Raw genomic sequence first — 25309 nt, 5'->3', positions numbered from 1 at the left:
TCCACCTAAAGAGCACAGAAAACTGGATTTTTCCCATAGCCATACAAATGATGCTGTGCTGCTGTTGGGGCACTTCCATTGGGCATAAATAAGTTAGGAAAGAGGATTCTTCATTTTGGAGGAAACTTATGATTTGATGGTAAGAAAGAGGGATTTTTAGGGTGGGAAAAAAATATTCCAGAGTGCTGTGTGGCTCATCCCTGTAGGATCACATGAATCTGGGAACATCCTGGTTTTGAGCCTGTTTTGCTGATACTGGTCATGAGGATTGTGCCTGAGCCAGCAGGTGAGAGCTAGCAAGAGCAGCATGGCCAGGGAGGGGTGCTGCAAAATCCGTCCAAAGGAGTTTATCACAATGGAAAATAAATTAGATTGGTCCTACTCCTTCTCATGGGTTACTCAAGGTTTAAAAAAGGCAATAGCTATGAAGATGCCATCTGACTATTTGGAATTGATTTAGTATGTCACAATCTGTTACTTCATTTCTAAGAGGAGGCCCCCCAAAAAATTCAGAAGTACAATTGCAGAGCCTGTTGTTGTTTGCTTGAAGGAAAATTTCTGTAGTTTAAACTTATGATCCTAGAAATTATGTTAGCAGTTTGGGTTTTCTGGAACCAACGAAACATTAAGATGGCAGATGGTGTGCGGGCTCAGTGGAGATACAGGTTGCGTGACTGTGCTAGGAATAAACCATAAATGGCCTGGTACATTGTGTTTGGTGGAGGTTTTGTTCTGGAAGAATTTTTTTATCTTTTTTTTATTTTTTTTTATATAATATGTACCCAGTGGACACATCTGCATCATCTTTCATAATGCAAAAAGAAAAAAAAAAAAAAAAAGAGCTTCTTATATTGCTGACACAGTTTCTGAGTCCAGATGACTGTCAAACTAATTTAAATTTTTAAAAAAAAATGCTCACAAACATGGTACACAGAGAGGATATTTGATGCAGTGGTCAGACTGAAGTCTGGGATCCCAAGGGCTAATATCCTAATCCTGACAGTAACATCTCTGAACAATGTAATTCTCTCTAATTAAAATGAGTTAATATCACTAACCAAGGTGCTTGAAAACATGCAGAGGAAAACACATTGTAAGCATTCAGTGTTACTAATTGTTGAGACAGAAGCCATGTTTCTTAGCTTATTAAATGCATCACAAATTCTTCCAAATCTCAAGATTTATGCATAAACATTTTTAAAACCTAAACCCCCAAAATATGTTTCAACAGTAGGAAATTTAACAACTCTGATCAACAGGAAAATTAATAATTATACAAATTTTGTTCAAGAAAAGCCATAGCATATGCTGTTTATTTCTTACAGATCTTTTGCACTGTCACCGCTTTTACGAGGGACGCTCCTGAGCAGCAGTCACTGCCTGAAGAGAGCAAAGGTTTCTATGCTGGGATTAAGGTAATGCAGATGGCCCTGATTTACTGACTTGGCATGTCCCTAGGGTATATTTATACATTATCTGACACGCATTGAAAAACAAGACACAGAAACATAAGCCCTGATCATCATAACCAGTGCTAATTTTATGTTTGCTTTGAGAAAATGGCTTTCAGCCTGTTTGTAAAACGCCCTGAAGCACCCATCAGCACCATGTGCAGGTGTTGACACATGCACCAGTAAGAATGTGCACTACATCTTCTAGTAAATACACCCCAAAGTGTTCTCGCGTCTATGTATAATGGCAGTGCACACCTAGAAGGATGCAGAATTTTGTTGCAACTAAACCAGAATAAAGTAGAGACAAAAATGACTTTTTTATCCATCATCTTCTTAAAACACAAATTGCTGGAGATGATGCGCACTGAGTGCAAAAAACAGGTCTAATCCCACTCGAGGATTAGACTGTCAGTCTGGCAGTCCAGGAGATTTTGAGATCTGAGTATATAAGCTCCCTGCCTCCATGAATGGTGTTTGAAAACTCTGCCAGCCCATTCTGTGCAAAGTTTGAAGAACAGTTTGGGTATTTTTTTGGAAACGCCAGAATTTCCCAGGGAATAGAAATTCCCATTTCTGACTAGCCCTGAGTGCTCCTTCTGCTCTTGCCCCAGGAAAACAGCCAGACAGAAATGGCACAACCCAAGCTCTTTCCCTGGCCACTGAAGATGCAGTGTATCATGTACAGAGAAATCCTTCCTCCACCCATAACAGGAAAGGGGAACTGGGCAAAGATTGCGTTCACTTTGCACTGGGGGCAGAGTACAAACACAGAGTCCATGATCATGAGGTGATGCCATACTGCAGGCCATGTTTTTTCTCCTAGTGCATTGGAACTGGAGCTCTTTTTAACAAGGAACATTAAAAATTAATAAATTCTATGGTATCATGCTACTTTCAGGCTGAACAAAAACCTGTTTTGAGATTAGGAGAAGCAATTAGGCACTATGTATGACAATTGCAAACATTTTCTTAACTGCCAAGTGTTACAGTATTTCAGCAAGTTCATCTTATGAAGTTGAAGATCATGATTACGAAGATTATTACAAAGATTATTATTACTTTACAAGCAATTATGTATTTTTGTAATTGATTAAAACACTCAACATTTCATAAATATCAGTATTGCCTAATTAATCTGTCAGTGTTCTAAAAATTATTTTCTTATTTCCAGTTTTTACCTGAATCACTACAAATTGCAGAGGATGGCAAAGAGCATGTTTTGACCATTCTAAGCACTGTACCCATTGCCTGTCCTGGGCAGGATGATTCCTGTAAAATTACTTTGCAGCTAAGTACTCAGGATTTGGGTAAGAGTTTTATATATCAGTATCAAATCAATGTGATTATTTTTTCCTGTATTTATGTTACAATGAAATCTTATGGAAATTATAAGATGTGAATAGCGACAAAGGGCAGAAGCTATAAAATCAACAAACCAGGCCATACATTTGTTTGCAAAATAAAATAAATGATAATATCACACACGTTTTTGAGGACAAAAAAATACTCTGACTAGCAACAAACTGAACAAGAGTCCATTGAGATTTATGGATGAAATAACTAGGAGTAGAAGAAGTTATTTTAAATTCCAGGAGTATAAAATTCCATTTTAAGTTTTTGTAGCAAGAATGGTCTTAGGTAGAATAATTTCATTAATTATCAATAAGAAGCTCACCTGCAGATTTATTATTCAGTAAATGTGTACTGAAGCCTTTTTTTTCTTTCTTTTGCTGGCTTACAATTTTTGTCTAACTCTATAGAGAAGAAAAAAATCTTTCTTATATATCACTATCTTTCTAAAAGTATTATTTTTTACTTGAAAACACTGACAATGTCACTAAGAATATTCTTGTCCTTTTAATCAGTAAATGCTTACCTTCAGTTAATCTGATGGAATATCATGCCTAACCAAGGGAGGCATACATACATACATACATATTTACTTTCCATTTGCACTAAATAAAACACCCAACCCTCTTTCTAACAAGGCATTTATTTCTCTTCTACAAGGGACCTAATCAGAAAATGTTTAGAGGATTGCAGCCACAGTTTCTCTACCCACAAAAAGCCAGCCCCAAAAAAATGTTGGCAAAGCCCAAATAATTTGTGAATATTCTTCCCTTTCTAAATCCCTCTCCTTTCTCTCCCTATCATCAGCCAAGCGCTTAGACAAAAGAAAAAAATAATTCAAATGGCATCATAACACAATGATCTTAAACTGAACGGCACCTTATGGTTTCAGCAGCTGTGTTGGCTCTGGCACGTGGAGTACTTTGCATTTCTCCATGGCTCAGTGCTGCTCTGTTTTCTCCATGGCTCAGTGCTGCTCTGTTCTACGTATCACTTTTGGCTCAGCCTCTACCAGTCCATTAGGCAAACATCCGCTGAGCTCATGGGAACAGAGTTCCTTAGGTGCTGAGGGAGCCAAGAGTGCAGGCTGGTGTGTGGTGGGACATCCCCACAGGCTCCAGGCAACTCACATACCTATCGTTCAAAAGGAGCGAATGAGAATGCCTCACATAAACTGTCAAAGGCATATTTTTAATACACATTTTCTTAGGCATTGATAAAGCCTTTCAAAATCTCATGGACAACGAATGCGTGGTCCAGGAGCTCTCAGGTGGAGGAGGTTTTGATCGACAGATCAGATCTGTCTCAGATATATATATATATATATAGAGAGAGAGATGGATAGATAGATCTCGGAGACTGAGGCTGACCCCTTGCCAAGGTCTTCTACAGTCCCACAAGGCGCATTTGACTGGAAGAAAGAAGCGAGGCAAGACTTGCAGAAGGAGTTTTATTTTCAAGCCATCAGCGGGCTTGATGTGTCGGTGCCAGGAGGTGCCAGGATGGAGTCACAGCTCGACCAATTAACTAATCTTTGAAGGAAGTTGTCACTGAAATGAAGAATTTCCCTTGGTTTTAATCAACTCATTTCTGCAGCTTAAACTAACAACCAGCCCTAGCCCCTGATTGCTCCATCCTGAGGCTATTTCCTTGGATGACACTTGGGCCCTTTATGATCAATTTATGATATATTTATGAGACACCTATATATATTTAAGGCTGAGTACCTGCTGCTGGGTGTTTGCATAACAGCATGTTTGTTTTGTGCCTTTATAGTCTTTAGGGTCTATTATTTTATCTGAGGGAAAACTGTGGGCTTCTGAAAAGCGTAGTTGTGGCCACAGTGCTATGGATTGAAAAGAAAAACTATTTTAGCTGAGATTCATTTAAACCGAATAAATTAACTGACGAGCTCCTTGTCTGACTGAATGCATATAACAGCACTGTTGTGCTAATTATGTAGGGAATAAGTGATAAGAAAGCTAATTACAAGCACAGAAATATCTCTCCAAGTTCAGACAATATCATAATGAATGCCAAGGCACAGCAGAGGCACTGGAGTTTGGCTTCTGTTAAGTTTATCATTACTATTTTGACAAGAAGATTTTCTTTGATTTTAAACTTTTGTTCTAGATTGTGAGCACAGCTCATGGGGCTGTAATGGCAATAGCTATTCCTCATGGAATCCTCCAATTTAATTGAATTAAGAACCTTGAAAGTGAGCCAGGACTTTTCTCTAAGATGTGAGGCAGCCTTTAAGGATTTGATATGAGAAATAATGTCCTATAAATTTTTCTAGGCTTTTAGTTCAGTTCCTACAGAACTCTACAGGGTTAATTTAAACTATATTTTATGAGTCTTTTCCATAAGTAATAAAACATTGATTATTTGATCATGTTAGAAATACTATTTTAAAATACTTGAATGTCATCTCCTATAAACTATTAAGCAGTTCTACAAATGGGAAGAACGATATGAAAATCACTTATTTACATATCAGATTAATTACATTGCCACCGTTTCTAGAACTTTGTTCTTATCAGCTAATAATTAATGGTCTGGGACAGAAAACCAAATACTCGGCACAAACCCTGGTGCTCCTGAAATCAGCAGTGAGATTCTGACTGGCTTCAGTAGGGCCATGATTTCATTTTTAACCTACCAAAGGATTAATGAAGGATTGGGCGACTTCTTGAGGAGCAGACACACACTGTGTAAAATGCATACCAGGTGGCTCAGAACCAAATGCTACTACAATTCAGTGTTTGTAAATAAAAACCACATCTACGGAAATATAAATCCAGGTTTGTCCTTTACCTGAGACCTCAGCATGAAGAATCAGGACCCAAGAGAAGCAGACACCATGGGTCCTGCTACTAGAAGTGGTCCCTTTAGGAAAAATACAATGTGCAGAGGCAGAGCTGCATGAACGACTTGGGTTGCCATTGCCATATTGATTTTGTCACCACCCATCACTTCCCTCTCCATCACAGATACTTACATAGCCAGTACCACCGCCACTTACTACTTTTCCACATTCCTTTAGTGAATTTATCCTCACAATGCCTCTGTAAAAGATAGAAATAAAACTACCATAATTTTACAGATTAGAAAGTAAAGCACCATGACCTAGCTAAGCCAAAAATACAAATACAAATCTGCTGCATTTGCCTTCCTGTTGTGGAGCCAAAGTTCACTAAAAGCTGACTCCAGAACTCTCTCTTTCCAGATAAAAAATTCTGTTTATCTTAAACTAAATAACTCCCAGCAGATACCTCCTTATAATAAAGCTAGTGAAAGATAAATGTTTTCCAGAAACATAGACTCATCTCTTTCTTTGTCATAAGAACTACTCGTCTTCATTCCCTGAGCATGAACCCATAAAGATAAAACTGTCATGCCAGAAATATTAGCACCTGTGGAAAGCAAAGCACCACTGAGTTTCAGTAAACTGTCTGCTGAAGGGGGTGGGTGGGGAAAGCAGGGTGAAATGTGCAGAGGGATGTTGGATCCAGTCAGTCACAGCCTCCTTCATGCAAACCCCATCTGGTTTCAAGGCATGTGGGTCCCAGAATGTGAAACTTTCTATGGGACAGTAAACTGGGTATGGGCAACTGTTTGGGTAACTCTTGTCAGACCTGGTGTTGGTGTTCATTCCAGATAGCCAGCTCCCGGGGCCCCCAGACATCACCCTTTCGGCATGCCAGGTGGATCTGTTGCGGGTGCCCTGCTCGGGAAGCAGCTGTGCAGCAGCCACGCTGACAGTGACAGCTGTGACAGACTTCGCTTGGGATGGGAACCGCACCAGCCACATCAGAGCTGAGCCAGTTGGATGGAGGGATTTGCTTTGGAGGGCTTATACACCCCAGGATGTGAAGGTCAGGTCCTAAAATAATTTTGGCAAATGCGTCAGATTTAAATGCGAGTTTTAGTATTGAAGAAAATGAGATGCAGATAAACCTTAACCATATAAACGTGTGGGGACCGCTGTCAGCAGTGTAAGCCAAAACAGCCTCTTTATACACCAAGCAAATTAACATGTAAAGCCTTGTGCTTTAGCAGATTTAGGTTTAATTATTAGTCAACACATCTGTAAGGCCGACAGCTGGATTATAAATGTAACCAGGTGTACTTGTGTATACTGGAAGAGGAGAGAGGGAGAACATGGGTTAGGGGATTAGCATCTTTTCAAGAAGGAGAGCTAAGACGGAAGGTTTGGAGAAGTTTCTGGAAATGCAGAGGAAAGGTAGTGCAGTAATGCAAAAGGAGGACTGGGACTCAGCAGTGCTGTGTTCTATTTGTGACTGCCAGGAATCACCAGGACACCTCCAACAACACATGTGGCTGATCCATCTCTTCCTTTATCCCTGCACGAAGGGTCCAAAAGGAAAATAACAAGAAACAACCTGGGAGGCCAGCCATGCTTCCCCTGCAGAAAGCCTGGCCAAAGGAGGGTGGCAAGCAAGGACCAGTCCATTGTCTGTGAAGTTGTTTCAGGGCCTCATCTGGGAGGTCTGAAAGCCATAATCCCACTGCCCAAGAGAACAAACCAGAGCACAGATTGACTCAGCTAAATTTCTCAGAGCAGTGGCACATCCAAGCCAGTATATTTTAAGTAACCGAAAACAACCGCCCAATGAAATCTATAATTTCACTGCCCTAATTTTTGTGGATTTGCTCATGAAAGAATGAGATTAAACTGGACCAAAAAAATTTTGGTCTTCAAAGGTAAAATGCCTAGCATGGGACTATATCCTCTCTTCTCCAGCATTAGCTTCGTTTAAAATTTTTAAGATCGTTAAATCAGAAGTTGCAGGTAATTCAGTGTAGTGCACTCACAGAACCATATTTTTGCTTGAAGTTAGAAATGCTTTCATTAAAATATGAAGAAGCAGAAAGTAAAAAATGGAATTAATCAATGTTAATAATAAATTCCATCTATCTCAGTTAAAACATGATCTATGGAAACATAATGGACATTACCTTCGCTCCCCCCATTTCCCTGTTGCAGCTTTGCAGTTAATTAGACGCCTTAATATAACGCAGTTCCTGCAACATATCAGGGAAAAAATCTATATGTTAAAGTCCACATAATCTTTAGTCCTTCAGACTTGTTCCAATATTTTTGATTTATCCGAAAATTGAATGGAAATGGTGGGCAGAACATCCTCGCACATTCAGACACCTGATAATGTGGATTTCTTCAGCAGACTGACTGCCTACAACAAGGACCCGCATCCTCTGCTGGGGTCAGGCAAGAAATGAGCAGAGCAGAAAGGGCCACGTGGATTTGCTTGTGCAAAGGTTTTTCTTAGCAAGGTTGCGGCCGTGGAGAAAATGGGAAAATTCTGAGACACTTCTTTATATCGCACTGCAGATACAAATACTACAATTGACCTCAGATCAAAATGCTGTTCTCAGTCCTCAAGACCATCACTCTTCATAGCCTGGTATGCCAGGCACCGGTGGGTGTCTGTCTAAGCAGTGTCTCTGTGCAATGGTTAAGGGCATTCTGAAATACCGATGATGTATTGCTGCAGGTGAGGAATTTTGTCAGGAAGTGTGGTTCTATCTTCACCCTCTTATTCAGTTATTTAATTTCACCACTGTTCCTAACAGCTAAGTTCTTTGTCACTGAAAGAATGCACAAGGATATAGCGGCCATCCTTCTTCCCCGCTCTGCGGGTTGTAGTAGAACTAACTGAATTGCACCTCTGGACTTCTCATGGGCAAAGAGCGAGCAAAAAATTAACAGCCCTGGTGAAGAAATCAGCTTGGCAGGCTGGATATGGGAAAACCATAACACTTCATCACTCCCACCAGTATGACCGGGAGCTCTTCATATTGCAAATCACTGCACATCCCAGTACCGCATTTCTGAGAACTGAAAAGCAGAGTATTGAGCCATGAAAAAACCACCGTCTTGAGCAGACATGGCAATGCAGGCCCAGCACTGCCTGGCGTTCAGGCATTGCAACTTCAAAGGCGGTTGCCCTACCTCTGGCTTTCGCCAGCACATCTGCTCCTTGCAGGGGACCAGGACTCTCACACCTCGTCTTGTGCCCAAGTAACGAAAAGCTGATGCAGCTGAAGATCTCTGCTGCTGTGGTAGATCCTTGCCTCTTTTATTCACAGGCCAGACAGCTCCAGCAGTCTGATCTGGGGCCTCGTTGCCAGTATCCGATCGATAACCTGCACATCAAATATACCAATCAGCCATTCAGATTCTATGTCAGGAAATCTAAGGTCAAATTAGGGGACAGGCAGTGACTACTACTAAAATATGCTAATGCTACTTAATTACAACATACCTTATACCATAATTCAGGAATTAAAATTAGTACAATTTAATGAGCACTGTACTCTCTTGATAATTCCAGTGAATGATCTACTTCTTAGCAAAAAAAAAGTTTAATAAAAAAGCTTCACTTTTTACCAGATAAAGACAGACAGGGCATTACATCAGGTGGAATCGGAGCACTTTGAACTCCCTTACTGCATGTGATTAAACTCCGTTGTTTGAAAGTGAAGCCTATTCTGTACCCATTCGCAATCATGTTTTAGAAGTCAGATTTTAGTTTGCACTTGACACATGAATCCTGCCCCTAATGTTTTGTGAGGAACAGTAATGAAGAAAAACTGCTGTGTAGACTGTATTCATTACACATTTCATTTTAACTAGGTCACAGTTCGAGACCTCCCAACAGGGAACTGCTACTCTTTCACTGATCCACACATTATCACATTTGACGGATGGTGAGTATTCTACTTTGAAATAATTTGGCTCAATTACTGCAGTTTTCAGTTTCTGGATGTAGCGTGCATTTGGGTTTACATTAGAATATCAAAAGAGCATTGTAGTAGTTTGCTTATAGTGATTAATGTAGTGCTTCAATAACATACATGGTTTCCTTCCAACTGTTTACACTCCTTTTAACAAAAGGAATAGAAGCGGATTAATCTTGAAGCAGCAGTGGTTTTGAGCCTGAATAATTTTTACAAGACAAAGGTCAGATTCCAAAATGGTCTTCAGAGCCGTCATTAATGACGCTGTGAGGATGTCTGCACCGTGTCACATCACATTAGTGGCACCCCAGTTCCACACAAGTGAGCCATTACATCCCAGTAGTGGCACAGTATGCAGGGACAGCCTGGTCCTTCCTAGCAGTTTAGTAACACCTGGTGCAAAGTCACTCAGCCCAAGGATTCTCTTGCATTCTTCTGCTTCCAGAGCTGGTTTATACACAGCTGCATCTCGGCATGGAGTTGACAGTCATAATCACAAACAAGAAACCATAAACATGGTCATACTGTCTCAAATACAAGAAGTTCAGAAAATATAAGTGACAAATATCAGGGAAAGAGTACAAAAATGAAGTTGTACACCCTCCCGTCCTGTCCAGATATCCTTCTATATTACCCAGATGTTGCTTGAAGACTTACTGAGACAAAGACGGTATCTTTGTGTTTGACAGCCTGTACAGGACAGAACATTTCTTCAGTTAACTTCCCTAATCATTCATTCATCTATGTACACCAGCTATTTAACATAACAGAAAGATTTTACCGTTTGCATCTGGCACGTTTGATCCAAAGTTGCTAATATTTCAGATCACATTCCAGGTTTGTCATTCCGCCGTTAACCTCCTAATAGCACAGATAATGACTTTAGGCGCACAGTGTCCACAGGGGCTCAGCAGGCATGATATTCTAATTTTGATATCCTAATGTCCCAATTTCAGTCCAGCATGCTCTGGAGGTAGCATCCGAAATGACATCAAAGCTGGAGAAATCTGTTGGTGAAAGGTAGGAAAGGCAGTGACTTCATTCAAGGTTACATGCCTCCTCAAATAAAGATTTCACCTAAACTGTGTAGTCTCAGCTACAAAATTAGCTCTGCACATCTGGGGCTTTCCAGTTACCCTCCTGCTTTTCTAAATACCATTTATAATGTGGCCAGGCACTTGTTTCATCCAAGTTTGGTTGCTCAATATGTAGAAGAGCTAGTGGAAGAGCTAGGAGAGGTGCAAAGACATTCCCATGCCTCATGTATCCACAGTTATTTCAGCTCTGGGATATTAACATAGACTAAAATATTATTTCACAACTCTCTACACACATTTATATTCTTAAATATTCCTTTCTAGTTTAGGGCTAAGAATGGACAGTAATCTGCCAGGTTGTTGTGTTTGAGAAGTCATAAATTACTGGAAAGTTCCTCTTGGAAGGGGGGAACGCTCTCAGCCACAGAACACATTTTTATATTGCTTCCATGGGGGAAAAAAAAGGTCTAAAATAAAATCAAGCAAATTTGAGTAACTCATTTTGCAAGTTTGTGTTACTGATAGCACAAAGAAATGCTTCTAAGCATTTTACGATTCTGTTTGAGCACAGGGAGTTTGGAAAAGCTCTTTCTTCTGTGGCATCCTGCCTCAGAGTCACACGGACTTGAAACAGAAAAATCCCAGGATTAGCCTGGCCCCTCGATAACTGCACATTTCTTCTTTGTGGATGGACATTCATTACAGCTCTGTCCAGCGTAGCTTTAAATGAGCCAAGCTGATGGGGCTCCTGCCATCTCAATAACTAGGTTATTTCACTAAGATATATCACTCCTTGATATTCAGCCAAGTTTCTCACTCATCATTTCACAGTCTTATTACCCCTACTTAAATTCCCATCTATTATTGTAAATAATTTCTCTTTCAGTTATTGTAATGATTATGCTACCCTATTACACATCAGTTAAGCAACTTCTTTGTCTGCCTATCCAAAAAAATGTTAGCACATTAGCAAATGATTTTAAAGATCTGTATTTAAGGAATGCAATTCCTGCTTCTGTCCTCATGCAAACCTGTAACCTAAAGACAAAGGCTGACACAGAGGTGTGGAACAGAGGCATTGCCCTTTGACCATCAAAGGGTACTGGTGGGAAATGGTGTTTGAAATGAGGCATGCGTTAGTTCTCGTGAATGGAAGAATTGTACAAAAAGCTTGCGGGCTCCAGTATGAAAACATCTGAGTGACCTCAATAATAAAAAAATTATCAGAAAGAAAGTGATCTGCAGATTGTAAACAGTGAAGCAAGAGGAAGTAAAAGGCTAAGGGAAACTTCTCCTGGGGACTATGAAGTGATAGGCTGAGAGGATGAGTTCATCAGCTCTCGGGCATCCATCAGACAATATTATCCATGGAAATCCCTTTGTCCCACCACAAAGCTTGTAGGTCAGCTCACAAGGAGACAGCAGCCTCTAAGATCAAACTGTTGTAGGCAGAGCTGCTGTGGGTGGGTGGTGATCAGCTGTGCCTTCGGCACCCTTTCCGCCGCTGGATCCTGGGGGTGGCTCACTGAAGGACCGTCACGTGAAAAGCAAGGGAAAGTCTAAAGACAGGGAATATTGCCAACAGCAAAACAGGAGGACTGTTTTCTACGCCAACAGGCATGCACATAAATATATTCCTGCCTTCCCCAAAGTTGCTTGCCTTCTTTGACTTCCCCATTAGCGAAAAGAAGTAAAAAAACCCAATGGGGAAAAGCAAGGATGAAAACAAACAGGACAACAGAGAACGGCAACCATTTTTGGTCTCCAAAATTTGAACTGAAAGCATTAAACATTTAAAATTTATCTTAAAAATATTGATTCCAAAAATTTCTTAACAAACTTGTTGGATAAATGGAAAATGGCATGAAAATCAAAAGACTGGAAGTTTTGGGGTTGTTTGGGGGGTTTTTTGGTAGTAGTAGTTTCATGAGATTTCACAATAATGCTTCATTTTGTCACTTTTGTAGTGATGTTTTCAATGGTTTTTAATCTGACATACTGAGAACATTACATGTGAGGTAGTTCGCTATTCGTTAGAAAACTGAAATATCTAACTCTGTCTTCTAATGCTAACACTTCCCTTGGTACGCTCCCTGAAATATATTTTGGTAGGAAAAATTATCTTGTAATCTTTTCATTCTTTTGACCAAAGGAAGTGACTGAAAAATCAAAGAATGTGTCATATTTTACAGTGTAAGCACAATCAGTTTGTGTATATTGGAGCATAGATGTGAAATAGCGTTAATTATACTAGCTAAAATCCAGAGAGAGCACTTTCTTTTATAGCAAAGTACCTTCTAAATTAAACAAATGTGAAAGCCTGGTAAAGGAAAAGTATAGCCCTCATTACTAGTTATGGCACATTATAAATATAAAAGCTTTTCATGCCATAAATTGTAGATTCTTAAATATGAAGTACTAGCTTAAAACTAAATAAGCAGAAAATCCTTTTAAGGTAAAATATAAAAGGGAAATGTTTCTTGACTGGTGAAGTATATATATCATTCATGTTATTTTGCATTTTACCTTAAATAAGAGGAAAAAAGATTTTTCGGATTTCTCGACCATTTATGCTAATCCATCCATCAACATTATCACAGGGACAAGGGCTCCATTTCGTGCATGATGACAAAATCCCTCAGCTTGCACAGCCTCACCCTTCTGGTTGGCTTCATGGCAGTCATCGCAGCATCCCACAATTAAGTCCCGGGCACGAGTAGCCCTGCTAGAGGTGCTGTTCTCTTTGATAGCCTGTAGAAGTTTATACCATCGAGTGACTGCTGAACGTAACCCAGCTGCTTTGCTCCCCCAGAACAACATGACTAGTCCTAAATGTTGAGCGCTCTGAAACCAGAGAACATCCTCCAGCATCACCCAGCACTTCCCAGGGTCACAAGTAGCATAAAGTAGTTCTTACCGGCAAGGAAAGGGGGAATCTGGAGGGACGTGTCAACAAATCAAATAGTTTGGTGGCAAAACTGTGGTGGGAAATCTTTAGATAAGCCATAATAACTGAATGAATAAAAAGATGAAGTGTAGCTTGGTGAAGAGTACGTGCATTGTGTTAGTCTAACACTACTAGTACTAATTGTTTACATATGTGTATATTTCCTTCTGTCTCTCTCTTAGGATAAACCAACAGAAACAATTCCTACAGCATCTCGCTGTCATAACCAAAGATTTAGGAGCGTTTTATAATTCTTGGATTAAGAGCACAATCTGAGCTGTCATTTCATGCTGGGACAAAAACTTGCTGCACCCCTTGAAAAACAGCCCGACCACATAGAAGGGGAGGGAGGGAACCCCTTTCCGCCCAGTACATCCACAGCCACAGATTATCAGGGAAGCGGGATGGGGAAATACGCTGTGGAGGGCAGCTCAGACACAAGCGGTGGTGCCTGGTTCACAAAGAACACACAGAGCTCCCTCAGGCAAGAGCCCCAGTATCTCTACTTCATGCTTTTAGTGCCACCAGTAATTTCTCAAATGTTGTCCAAAGAATCATTATCACAATTACAGTTGTATAAACATCACCTGACTACATTCAATTACCCATTCAAGTAATTCAAAGGCAGCTGAAAGCTTCAATTTAGACACTTACAGATTTGTTATGGGCTATGCAATCTATGCCATGACTTAATTGAAGGACTCTAAGTGACTTCCAGGAGAGTTGGATTGGGTCCACTGTCAATGCTTGTTAAGCAGTAAATAGCTCCCATGACTGCAATGATATTTATATGCATATGCTAATACAGTCTTATTTATCAGATACAGCTGATTAGTCTGGGTACAGCCATTCCGATGCATTATGTTCCATCAACCTCTCTAAACACCTTTCCTTCTAAACTCCCCCCGCTGAAGCAAACTGTGAAAGTAGATTCTCATAAAATACGCTGTCTGCTCTGTCTCTCCCGTGAAGATGTCCAAATTGAACTAATACTTGATGTTAAAAGAGATTATCTATTCTTTTGTTGTCCTTAGTTCTAATCAATCTTAGGAACAGCATCTGCACAGCGTACTTAGGATTTATGTACCTGATTAGATAATAAGATGAGACAGAGCCATTCAAAATCTTATCATTTTATGGCCAGCTTCACTAAGTTTTTCAAGATGCAAGATAAAGTCAGATGTGTTTCCTAGCAGGGAAAAGCAATTGGAGTTTAAAATCTTGCTGTGTTTTAAGCTGCATAGTTTCGTATGGCTTCTACTCTGAAGACAAATAAAATGCAGATATAGACATGCTAAAAAATCTTGGTTCTTGAACCATTTGTTCCTCTGTATAGGAAACATTAACAGACTGAAAAACAAGATTGGTGTTTGCATGAGGCAGTGCTTAAAAGTAATCTTGTTATTTAGTTGAGGTGTTTTACACATTCCTTTTTACATTTTCTTTTATTTTTTTATTGCAAAAAAGAATAACGCTTATTATTGTAAGCTCATAGCTTAGCTTCCATATTACTTATTTTCATAAAAATCATATTTAAGACTAAATGCAGTGCCTTCAAAGAAAGTAGAATAATCCATCACTTTTAAAGATGGCAGCTGTTGGCTTGTGAGTAGCAAACTCCAGCAACATATATAAAGTATACAGCTACTGTTTTCTTTACTTTTATACATCAACAGAATAAAATAGAGTAAGGATAAGATAAGCTTATGGAGTGAGACAATAGAGAAGGAGCAGAGGAGGATCCTCTCACAGGTCCCTGCTATGGAAATCCAGGGGCTGCAGGTGGGAAGAGGTTTGCCTGGCTGGTGCAGAGGGGGAATACTTGCAAAGTTATTTAAGTTCTGCTGCTCGTAGCCTCACTACCATGGTGCACGGACCTTCTGTACAGGGGAGAAAGTCCCAAAGTGTTCAACACACTGCCCTGTGCTGATTGCCAACCCGTTCGGAGTGAAAGTTGGGCTTACAGGGTGGTTGTTGCTGGGGGAGGAACCAACTTGGTTGTAACCGGTTTTCAGCAGAATCCCAGTTTTTCACAGGCAGCGTTCACCTCACCACTGCCAGCCTTGTCAAGGTTGGCGGTTAGTCACAGAAGAGGTTATTTGAGCACTGATTTTGCTTTGAAGACTATCGTGCTGTAAAGTATCCGGTTAGAACCAAAACATATTTATTAAGGCCTGGAGTCAGGGACTTCTTCCCATTCTCTTTTTATCAAATGTTTATCCTTTTTATCCATGCCCATTGCCATAGCACCAGCTGGGAGAAGAGAGCTACCCTCTCTTCACGTGAATTCTTGTGCACTTCCAGCTAAGAGCTGCAGCAGCATGCCCTTGCTTATGGTGCCAGAGAAACAATCCCCTGCACGTTGATTTTTCCCTCCTTCTAATTAAGGAGCGCCGCCGCACCAGCACTGACAAACAGGCATCATAGGTGGCTGCTCCAGGTCTCTAAATCCTCTTTTTGGTTTGTTGCTCTTTAGGCGCTACGATAACTATAAAATCGGCACCTTCCTTTTGTGCCGGAGCGTGTCGCGGGTGTTCGAAGTGCACGTTCGGCAATGGGATTGCGGAGGCCACCGCTCCGCCACCGCCTGCAATTGTGGCGTAGCTGCAAGAGAGGGGGGTGACACTGTGGTGCTGGACACCTGCAATGGCCATTTTCAGGAGAGCAGACCCCAGCTGGCCATCAAAAGCGCTGAAGCATCACCACCGGTCAAAATCCTACAGTCCTATGGAGGGAGAAAAATAACAGTACGTGGGTATTTCAGTACTCTTGTTGTTGTTGTTCTTTAAAAATGTAAGTTTAATATTTCTGAATTATTAATGGATTTGCTATGAAACATCTATCTGAAGCCATAAGAGCGCCTACAGCAAAATGTACCGAAAAACAAGATGCAGGGAAGAAGCTGGTTAAAGTGTTAGTTTAACAAACTGTAAAACAAAGCAAAATAAATATCTATGGAAATTTCTCAGAGACATAGCGGAGTGCCAGTAGCGTTACTCACTCTCCGCAGTATGGCAATCCGCTCTCAGCTTGTTTATGCTAGGCACTACTCAACTGCATCCCATAAAGCAAATTTCTTTGCAGAGCTTAGGATATAAATATTCAAGGAAAGATCACAGGTAGCAGAATAATGTTGGTATAGAGCTGGACAGTAAGGCAAAATTAGTCAGATCCAGATAGCTCTCAAAAGCCATGAAAATGGGCTGCAAATGTGCAACATTTGGTATAACTTCAAGTATTTGCCTAAAAAATGTATGGCCGCAGCATACTTTGCATAAGTATCACTTATCCACAGTAACCCAGTGAAATCACTGGAAGAATAAGAGCAGGCAGCACCAGGGGCTCCGGTGACAAGAAGAGCCACAAATTATGGCTGAGATGATTTTATCCTAGAGTTGTATCATCAAGATTTATTGGCAGGAAATGTTTTGGATGAAGATGATTCCATGGAAGAGCCAGAACGATGCAGGGAGTGCCTGTGCTTGGCTCTCCTTGTAATCTCTTTTGGAATAGATCTTTGCAAGGTAGTAATTGTAAGTCTGTTAATTATAGAAAAGAGAAAAAGCAGGAAGCAAGCTGTCATTTCATTTTGCAACTGAATGTGATATAATTACTGTTTTATTACCAGAATAATCTAGCAAGGAATCCCTATTCTGGTTTACACTTCATCTAAGTCTCAGTGAAACAAATCAGGATGCACCCAGGACACAGATATGAATCTTGCACTGATCTGAACGGGAATCTGTAGGAATTGTGCAGCAAGGAACAGGACACCTGATCGCACCACTGTGCATGGTGGATCCCGATCTGCTCAGCGGCTGCCCGTGACCAGCCATGTGCCGTGTGGGAGCCAGCTCCCGTGCCATTCAAGCCTGATGCTTTGAACAGGGTTAAGTCACTTGCTTTTCTGTGCAACTTAGCAGCTTCCAGCAGCTAGTAACTATCTGGAGAGGTCTCAAAAAAGCTTCTCCAAAGCCTCAGTCAGCAGCGGTAAATCCAGGTGGGATACAGAAAAGCTGGGCAGTTGTTCAGTCCTCAGTGGCGGATGGGATGTTTTGCCTGGGGCAGCAGGAGAAGAAAGGCTTATAGCCCTCTGAATTCCTGAAATAAATCCACACCTGGCAATATTACTCCAGACAGCACAGAAGACTGAAGCAGCTCATGCAGTCCTGACTGCAAGGATGTTATACGCAGCCTTGTAGGAAATGCTCCTCCCTGTAGTAAAGCATGTAATTAAGAGGCACATGTTTACCTGAAGAAGGAAATCAAATCCTACTGAGCACTGTGTCAGCTGAAGGTCCTCTGCTCTACCTATTTAAATACTAAGAAAAAATTAATTCATCAGACCATCTGAGATTTATGGTGGGGAATTTTTTTTTGTTTTTTAAACTTACCTTGGGAAGCAAAGCATACAGCTGAGGTGGAGGTACAGCCAAGGTGGAGGTACAACAAAGAACAGATGTATGCAAAGAACTGGGTTTATATGATGATGTTCATTACTCACCAAGGCCAATAATTATTGAAAAAGGGAGGTTATAAGTGCCCTTATCAAAACATAGAGTTCAAAACTGTGTCCCGGGCTGTTGTGGCCATCAGGGGCACTTTGTGGCTCCACTCGGCTGGACGAGGAGAACGCTTGCAGAGAACTCCTCAGAAACTATTCTCATGCCTAAAATGATGACTGGGAAGCTAAAATTGGCAAGATTATTATTTAGCAAAGCCAAGATGTAACCTCTGGATGCCAGCACAGAAATACAAATACAAGCTAGTTGCTTCTTTACAGATATTAATAGATTCAGTGGGGAGGAATTTATAAAAGACCAAAAAATCCCCACTAAAAGAAAAAAAAAAACACAATGGACATTATTTGGCTGAATAAATTATACTGAGGCAGGGGTCACTTGAAAAAAGAAAAATTATTATTTTCAAATTATCATAATGTGGTGTTTCCAACTATTTAATTTACTTTTTAAGATTAACTGAAAACATTTAATTTTGGATTAAAAAATACCAAGCTAAGGTTACTTATGTGGACAGAGTGCTCCTGCTCCCACTCCTGGCACAGATCAGTTTCAAAATAATTTTCGTTTTAGCTGTAAAATTTGAACAGATTATTTTTTTCCCTATTATTTGGTTGGGACACCAATCTGAAATATCCATTATCCACACAGTTATTCCATTGTCTTAACCTCAAGATTATTTTTTTTCTTTTAAAGGTCAGTGTAAGCCTACCGCAAGTTCTTTAATGAGAAAATTACTTTATCCACTTTAAAACACAATCTCTTCTGGGTAAGCCAGCCCTGGAAAATGAAACGATTTTTCAGAGGGAAGAAAGCTGTTTTTCAAACTTGGCAGTTTATCTAAAAGAAATTATTTCCTAGGCAAAGACTCAAGGGTGGCCTTATTGTCATGGAAGTCACTTCAAAAATTAGCTGGTAACTTACCAGTGGGAAAACTTCAATAGATGTAATTACTAATTTAAAAAGAAAGTACTTGTGCAGTTTTATGTTTATGTAATGCTATCAGATATTGGTACCATAGAATCTGAAAGCAAGCTAAATAATAGCACAAATAAATATTTATAGTGTATCTAAGTGAGCTTAAATTACTCCTGCCATTGCTTGCATCCAACTTTGATATTTTCATTTATAGAAAGGGATGGTTTTTTTGCATAAAAATCTTAATAACAGCTTCAGTTTGCTGGGATTTTTTCTGCCTCTTCAGATCCTGTTCCCTTCGGGGGCGTTTGTGCGAGCTGATTTAAGCGAGTGGGGAATGGGCCTGACAGTGAGGGTGCCGGGCAGTGACTTCAACAGCACCAGCGGTTTATGTGGCCTCTTTGACGGGATCAGTCACAACGACCTGAGCAACGTGCCAGAGGAAGACTTCATAGAGGAGTGGAGGTACAAAGCAAGAGCGGATCCCTGCCTGGGAGATGCTCCGTAGTGCTGTTTCAAGGGGTGTCGACAGGTTTATTTCATTGCATACTCCCCTAGTGACCTGACAGAGAGATCTGCTTCATCTAGCAAGGGAATCCTGGAGACCCATTCCCATCCTAACAGCCCATGGGCTTAATTTTCAGCCAGCACAACACACACAGGCAGTTACTGAGAAAGAAGTTGTATATCCGCCAGTGATGTCATGCTAACAGCTGTGTTAAGATCCCATTCAGCTGTTAAAAAAAAATGCAGTTCTCACTCACATTGGAAAATGTAGATAACTGACAATAGGGATTAATTAAGGGTTTGGTATTTCCCTTGTTCTTTTATTCCTGAACACTAATTACAATATGTGAGTATAGATTAAATGTTACATTTTGACAAAGTGGGGTAATGTATGTACCATGCTAAAACTTAATATCTCCTCTACTGATAATGACAGTGAGCTCTAAAAACTTGCACTTTCTGAGACAGATGGTCTGGAACCAAAGCCAAGAGTCTGGTGCTCTGACATATCTCTGTCCCTCTCCCTATCTCTATCCCACCTTTTAATTCTTGTTGCTGAATTCTACACCTGTCTATTAGGTGTTCCCAAAACAAAGATGGGTTTGGTTGACTATGTAGATTTGTTTGTGAAATATGTTTCGCAAATAAGGAAAAATAAGGCAAACCACCTTAGCATACCACTTACTGGGGACTTAGCACAAGCTTACAGGAACAATAAATGTTTAGACCTATTACTTTCTAGAAAATAAACAAACTCCTCTACCATATTCTAGTTATATTCAATGGCCTAAGTAATGGTTATTTAATTGCAATTTTGACTTGTCATTACAAATTGTACTATTTAGAATTCAGCACACATCTTCAACATCTTCATAAGGCGATAATCAGTCAGAGCTTGCTTCTGGGAAGGCAGATACAGAAATAGTTTGAGCAAGAAACGATCAGTTGTCGACTACACAAAAAGGGGTTAACATGATCCTTAGGAGGACCTCTTCAAAGAAAGTTTGTTGAAAGATCAAAAGGCAAAGCACAGTATATAGGTATTTACTTATAAAACAGTGAGGAGCTTTCTAGGGTTCGGCACATACGATGGAGATACTTCAGGAAAGGCAGGAGAAGCTCCTGCTAAGGAAGAAGGGCAAGAGGGGTGATGAGTTTCACCTTGCAGTACTCCCAAGGAGGGATTCTCAAGGACTTTTCAGAACCTGGTTAAAAACTCAGGCCAACGGAAAGGCGAAGGCCACCTCTAGAGGAGATTGGATCAGTCTCTGATCCACCCATGGAGAAATGGCACAGTAACAAACAAAACGCAGAGGGCGGTTTCTCTGCTGCTGTTTTAAACTCTATTTTAAATAACACTGAAGGCATGTTAGGTTTTCTCCAGCACCTGAAGCCAGTCTGAGTGCTCACCATCTGGCAGTTCGGCTCCTCCCCTGGCTCCCACCTCTTTCAAGCAGCTGCAGGGCTCTGAATGGCACAGATCTGTTCAGAACTTCAGCTTTCCAACGCAACTCTTTGAAACAATAAAACAACATCAGAGCCTCACAGCCCTTAAACAGCATCCAGACAAAGAGGAGCTGAACTTTAAAACTTGTATTTTAAGCAGGCAAAATATATTTTTCTAACCATTTTTCAAAGCTTTTGAGAAACCACCAGCAATGCTATTAATTTTGGACTCCCTCTCTATAATAGCATCTAACTTATTTTGAAAAACGTGTCTTTGGTTCTTTCTTGATTATAATGGACAGCTATGAGGAATGATAGTCTAGTCATCTTATACAGGGGACAGAAGGCACACCCTAGCTCACCAAGGTGCTCGGTTATGTGCATGCCTGTGAGAAAGGATGGGGTTTCCCACAGCTCCACCTGTTCCACACCATACACCCCCGTCCTGTTCACCAGGGCTGACCAAAGGAAGGTATTTGGTTTCATACAGGAATAACAAATGAATTTGTTTCAATAAAAGAGTAAGGCAAGAGAGTTTCATTTTACTGAAATTTTCATTTGTGTTTCTCTCCTGATTGTGGACCAGTGTATGTGATTTTTATTTAGTTAGCTATTAAATACGGGATACTGACCCTAGCCTCTAGTTTACATAGTGTTCCCTCAAAGAAAGAGCTCATCCTGCTGCCTTAGTTTAGGTTTACAGTTCGTTCATGATGAGACTGGGCAGCTTCAGCTGCAGATAACAGCACCATGCAGAGCCAGCGGTCCAGGGCACTCACTGACACTGAGCCGCGCTGACCAAAGGACTAGCGCTCCCCCAACCACCAGATACCTTTTATTGCCCCAGGTTGCACAGAAGTGCACCAAAAGAGAAATTGGTTCACTTTGCCTGTGTCACTGTGATGTTTTATTAAAAGTTAGTATTGTATCAATGATCAAAATAGTACTATCATAGATGTCATTTTCAATATATTTTGAAAAAAATCAGATAAAGGCAATTACTTTTTTTGCAACGATACCTAGCATCTGGCTTCAAAGCATTGGTAAATGCTTTCACTTTCCTGAGATCTCTACATTTTGGCTGCAAGACAAAATTAATGCCAAAATAATTTAAAGTTTTTGGTGCTATTTCAATTTTTTCTGGAAATGTAGTGCTGCCAACTATTGGGACAAGAAGCATAGATTTTTCTGTGAAGCTCTAGGATTCCTCTTGTACTGCACAAATAAGATCAATAAGAGATCTTGTGCTCATGAGATTTCCAAAGAAATTTTAATCATGGCTGTTTATTGAAACTGAACTCTCTAGAAGTTCATCCATCATTAAAGCTGGGCTAAATCAAAAGTGGGAGGTGGGTGGTGGGGGTGGGTGGTGGGTGAAATCACCTCACCTTATTTGATAGCCTGACCCTATGATTAATAGAAAAAAACTGCTTTGTGTCAAAAGAAAAATTCAAAGAAAGCTCCATTAGAAGACAAGAATGAAATTAAGTTTGCATTAAAAAATCTTAAAGGAAAAAAAAATTAAAAGAAAAAAAGTAGTGGCCCAAGTCTTAGAGAAAACACTTGGTAAGGAGAGCACAGGCAAATAGATAAAGAGGATTTTCATAATAAAGCATTTGAAACAAATAAGTCTTTTTTTGTCATTCTCCAAGCTGTACCTAAGTCACACTAGTGACAAATCCAAGCCCCTATTTCATGTGTAATACGCAACGGGTTACCTGCACCTCGGAGAAAGTTCTGCAAAGAGAAGTCAAGCACTTAGGCAGCACTCCAGCAAAGCACTTAAGCATCTGTTACTAAGAAGTCCCCATGTAGCTCTAAAAAATGTAGAGGACAACTCAAGAAGGGCAGTGCAAAAGTGACTGAAGAAAACAGAGATTAAACTTAAGCATTTTCTGAAGTACTTTGGTAGACTGAGGATTTATACATTCCCCAGCTTCAGGAAAAGGAAGTTTACTTGGTATTGTAGCCTAATTTGTTGCAAGTTTCTTCCCTCTAATCTCTTTCTATTTTTAAATCAGAATACCTCCAGGGAAGAGTTTATTTGACAAGATTCCAGCACCTTCTGAGGGGAAGCCAAGGAAAAATTACTGCAGATGTCAGAAGGAGAGCACCAGGTCCGTGCCCATGGTAAACATGCTGCATGCCTTTCAGGGTCCGTTCCCTCAGCCCTCCGGCTGCCACCATGACCACGTGGACTACACCTCTGCAATCCCGTATCTAGATGTTACGTCAGAGTTTGTCACTCCCTCAGAAAGACAGCCTACTTCAACAAAAGATGAGAAACCGCCCAGCAAGTTTTTTGAGCAAAGATATCTGCCTAAATCAATCCAAAAGCGAGGTAGCCCCAAGGACCAACTAAAACCCCTTGCACAGAATGTTTCTGTGAAAAGTAACAGTTCCATGAACTCTACGAAACCAGTGGAAGACCTAAGGAGGGCAAAAAGGCAAGAAGACTATTATGAATACTCATCCTTTCACCCATTGCATGGCCCAAGCCAGAGAGAATCAGAAAGCTTTGCATACTTTTTCCCAGAGGATTTCTTTGAAGGGGTTCGGATGAAGCTTCCACTGGCATGGCCCACACCCAACGGCCTAACCGCCACCAAAGCTCAGGAGATTTGTCACCAGATTCTTGTAAATTCCACCATTGGCTCAGTGTGTAAAGATCTCCTTGGAAAACAGATGGATGAGGCAATTGATATATGCCTTTTAGATCTGCAGCTCAAAGATGACATGGCTTGGGTGAGGGCACTGATTGCTCTTTTGGAAAATGAATGTGAAAGAAGAGTGCTAGGAAACAGAAACCAAGGGTTTCATGTAGGAAAGCAGCCATCTGCTACCCAGGAGGAAATCCTCACTGTTCTCCGGTGTCCTGGTCTCTGTAACGGCAATGGACAATGTACTGAACTGGGCTGCCAGTGCTTTGAAGACCACATCTCCTACGATTGTAGCATTGCCAAAAGTAAGTAAAAAATCCTGTTTGTTCCTACCCTACCCATCTTTCCATGGTATTAGAATTATCAGGTAGAACATCTGCACAGAGTTGTTTGCTCTTCAAACAGTGCTACCAGTAAGTTATTTGATGAATTAGTAATCAGTTTTTGACCTTGAAGAGCCGATCAAAGTATCTGGTTGGCTGGTCCTTCACTTTTTCGCCTCAGTAACTTTTAAAAATGGATTTTACAAGCCCCTTAGCAAATTGGTTCTGCAGAAGTGATTTTCTTTACATCTGATCTATCACCAGCATGCTGACAAGCAAGCTTCTGACTAAAAAGAGGGTCCTGCTCACCTTGTGGTCAATATTCATGTTAACACTGTATAGATATTATTTTTTCCTGATCAACAGAGAATAAAATTTGAAAATTATTTTCAAACACTGTACTAGTAACAAACCAAAAGAAATTAAAGGTGACAAAATGAACAGGTAACATTATATACAGCCATACAATAGCTGCAGGACATATTCAAACCTGCAGACCTGATTCTGCAAAGGTTTCCAAATTCCACTTACACAGGAGACCATCCCACTAGGATTGTTTCTTCTTTACAGTTCAGCCTCTCAATGGATAAAGTCCAACGTGAGTACTGACAGTACTTGAAACTAAACCCATGCATAAATGTTAGCATTAATTTCAAAATGTATGCCCTGCCTCAGCAGACCTCATAAGCTTATGCTGGAAGGAACAAAAAAGGTTCTTAAGGCTCAGCCATACGGTTGGGTTCCTGCATCTTAAGAAGGAACAGTATATCAGCTAAACTGAAATGATAAGGTATGCCCTCTTAACCCATCCCAAACAGGGCACCATGCTTAGGACATTATTCTGTATTTAGGACAGGTAAAGCTCATATCCAGGGTCAGTTGTCATGATTTAGCTGAGACATCCAAACATCCATCCAGCCCTGGGAGCTCAGTGGAACATCTGATGCCCCAATGCATTTACTAGCTGGGATGGGATTACCCACGTGCTTTGCAATAAGCATGTCTGCAGTGGGCTGATTTGAAGTGCTTAAAATGTATCCTGACATTTGGGTTTTATTAATAGGAGGCTAAAATTTGCAGCATCATTTTCTAATTATGGAGGAATCCATTCTCTTTCACACAGAGAACAACTGACACCAGTAACTGAAAAGCAAGTGGAGCAATTTTGCAGTCATTGTCCGATATACAATTCAATGTTTAACTTCATTTTTCTGTGATACCGTCAGGTTAGGGGGGGGGTTGCTTCGGCCAGGCTTTTACATTCTATTTTATTTTTCTATGGCTGAAATCCCTCGGGTTAGAGGAAAATAACTTCAATATGACCTTTCAAGTAAAATCTAACGGCACCTTGTCTTCTTGTT

The 25309-nt window shown here is 40.5% G+C and overlaps 1 protein-coding gene across 1 annotated transcript in view; it reads left to right on the top strand.

The window, feature by feature from the left end:
- LOC308068683 (von Willebrand factor D and EGF domain-containing protein-like) overlaps positions 1–25309 on the top strand; it is a 194864-nt gene that overhangs the window by 77305 nt on the left and 92250 nt on the right. The window contains exons 5-11 of the mRNA XM_080399690.1: positions 1326–1415; positions 2626–2761; positions 6465–6682; positions 9487–9560; positions 16051–16321; positions 19299–19477; positions 22987–23930. Coding sequence (XP_080255816.1) covers positions 1326–1415; positions 2626–2761; positions 6465–6682; positions 9487–9560; positions 16051–16321; positions 19299–19477; positions 22987–23930 — 1912 coding nt within the window. The remainder of the gene's footprint in view (positions 1–1325; positions 1416–2625; positions 2762–6464; positions 6683–9486; positions 9561–16050; positions 16322–19298; positions 19478–22986; positions 23931–25309) is intronic.

This window comes from Falco punctatus (genome assembly GCF_963210335.1).
Source record: "Falco punctatus genome assembly, chromosome: 8".
Classification (NCBI taxonomy): Eukaryota; Metazoa; Chordata; class Aves; order Falconiformes; family Falconidae; genus Falco; species Falco punctatus.
The sequence above is the reverse complement of the archived record's forward strand: the minus strand, read 5'-3'. Positions and strand labels throughout refer to the sequence as shown.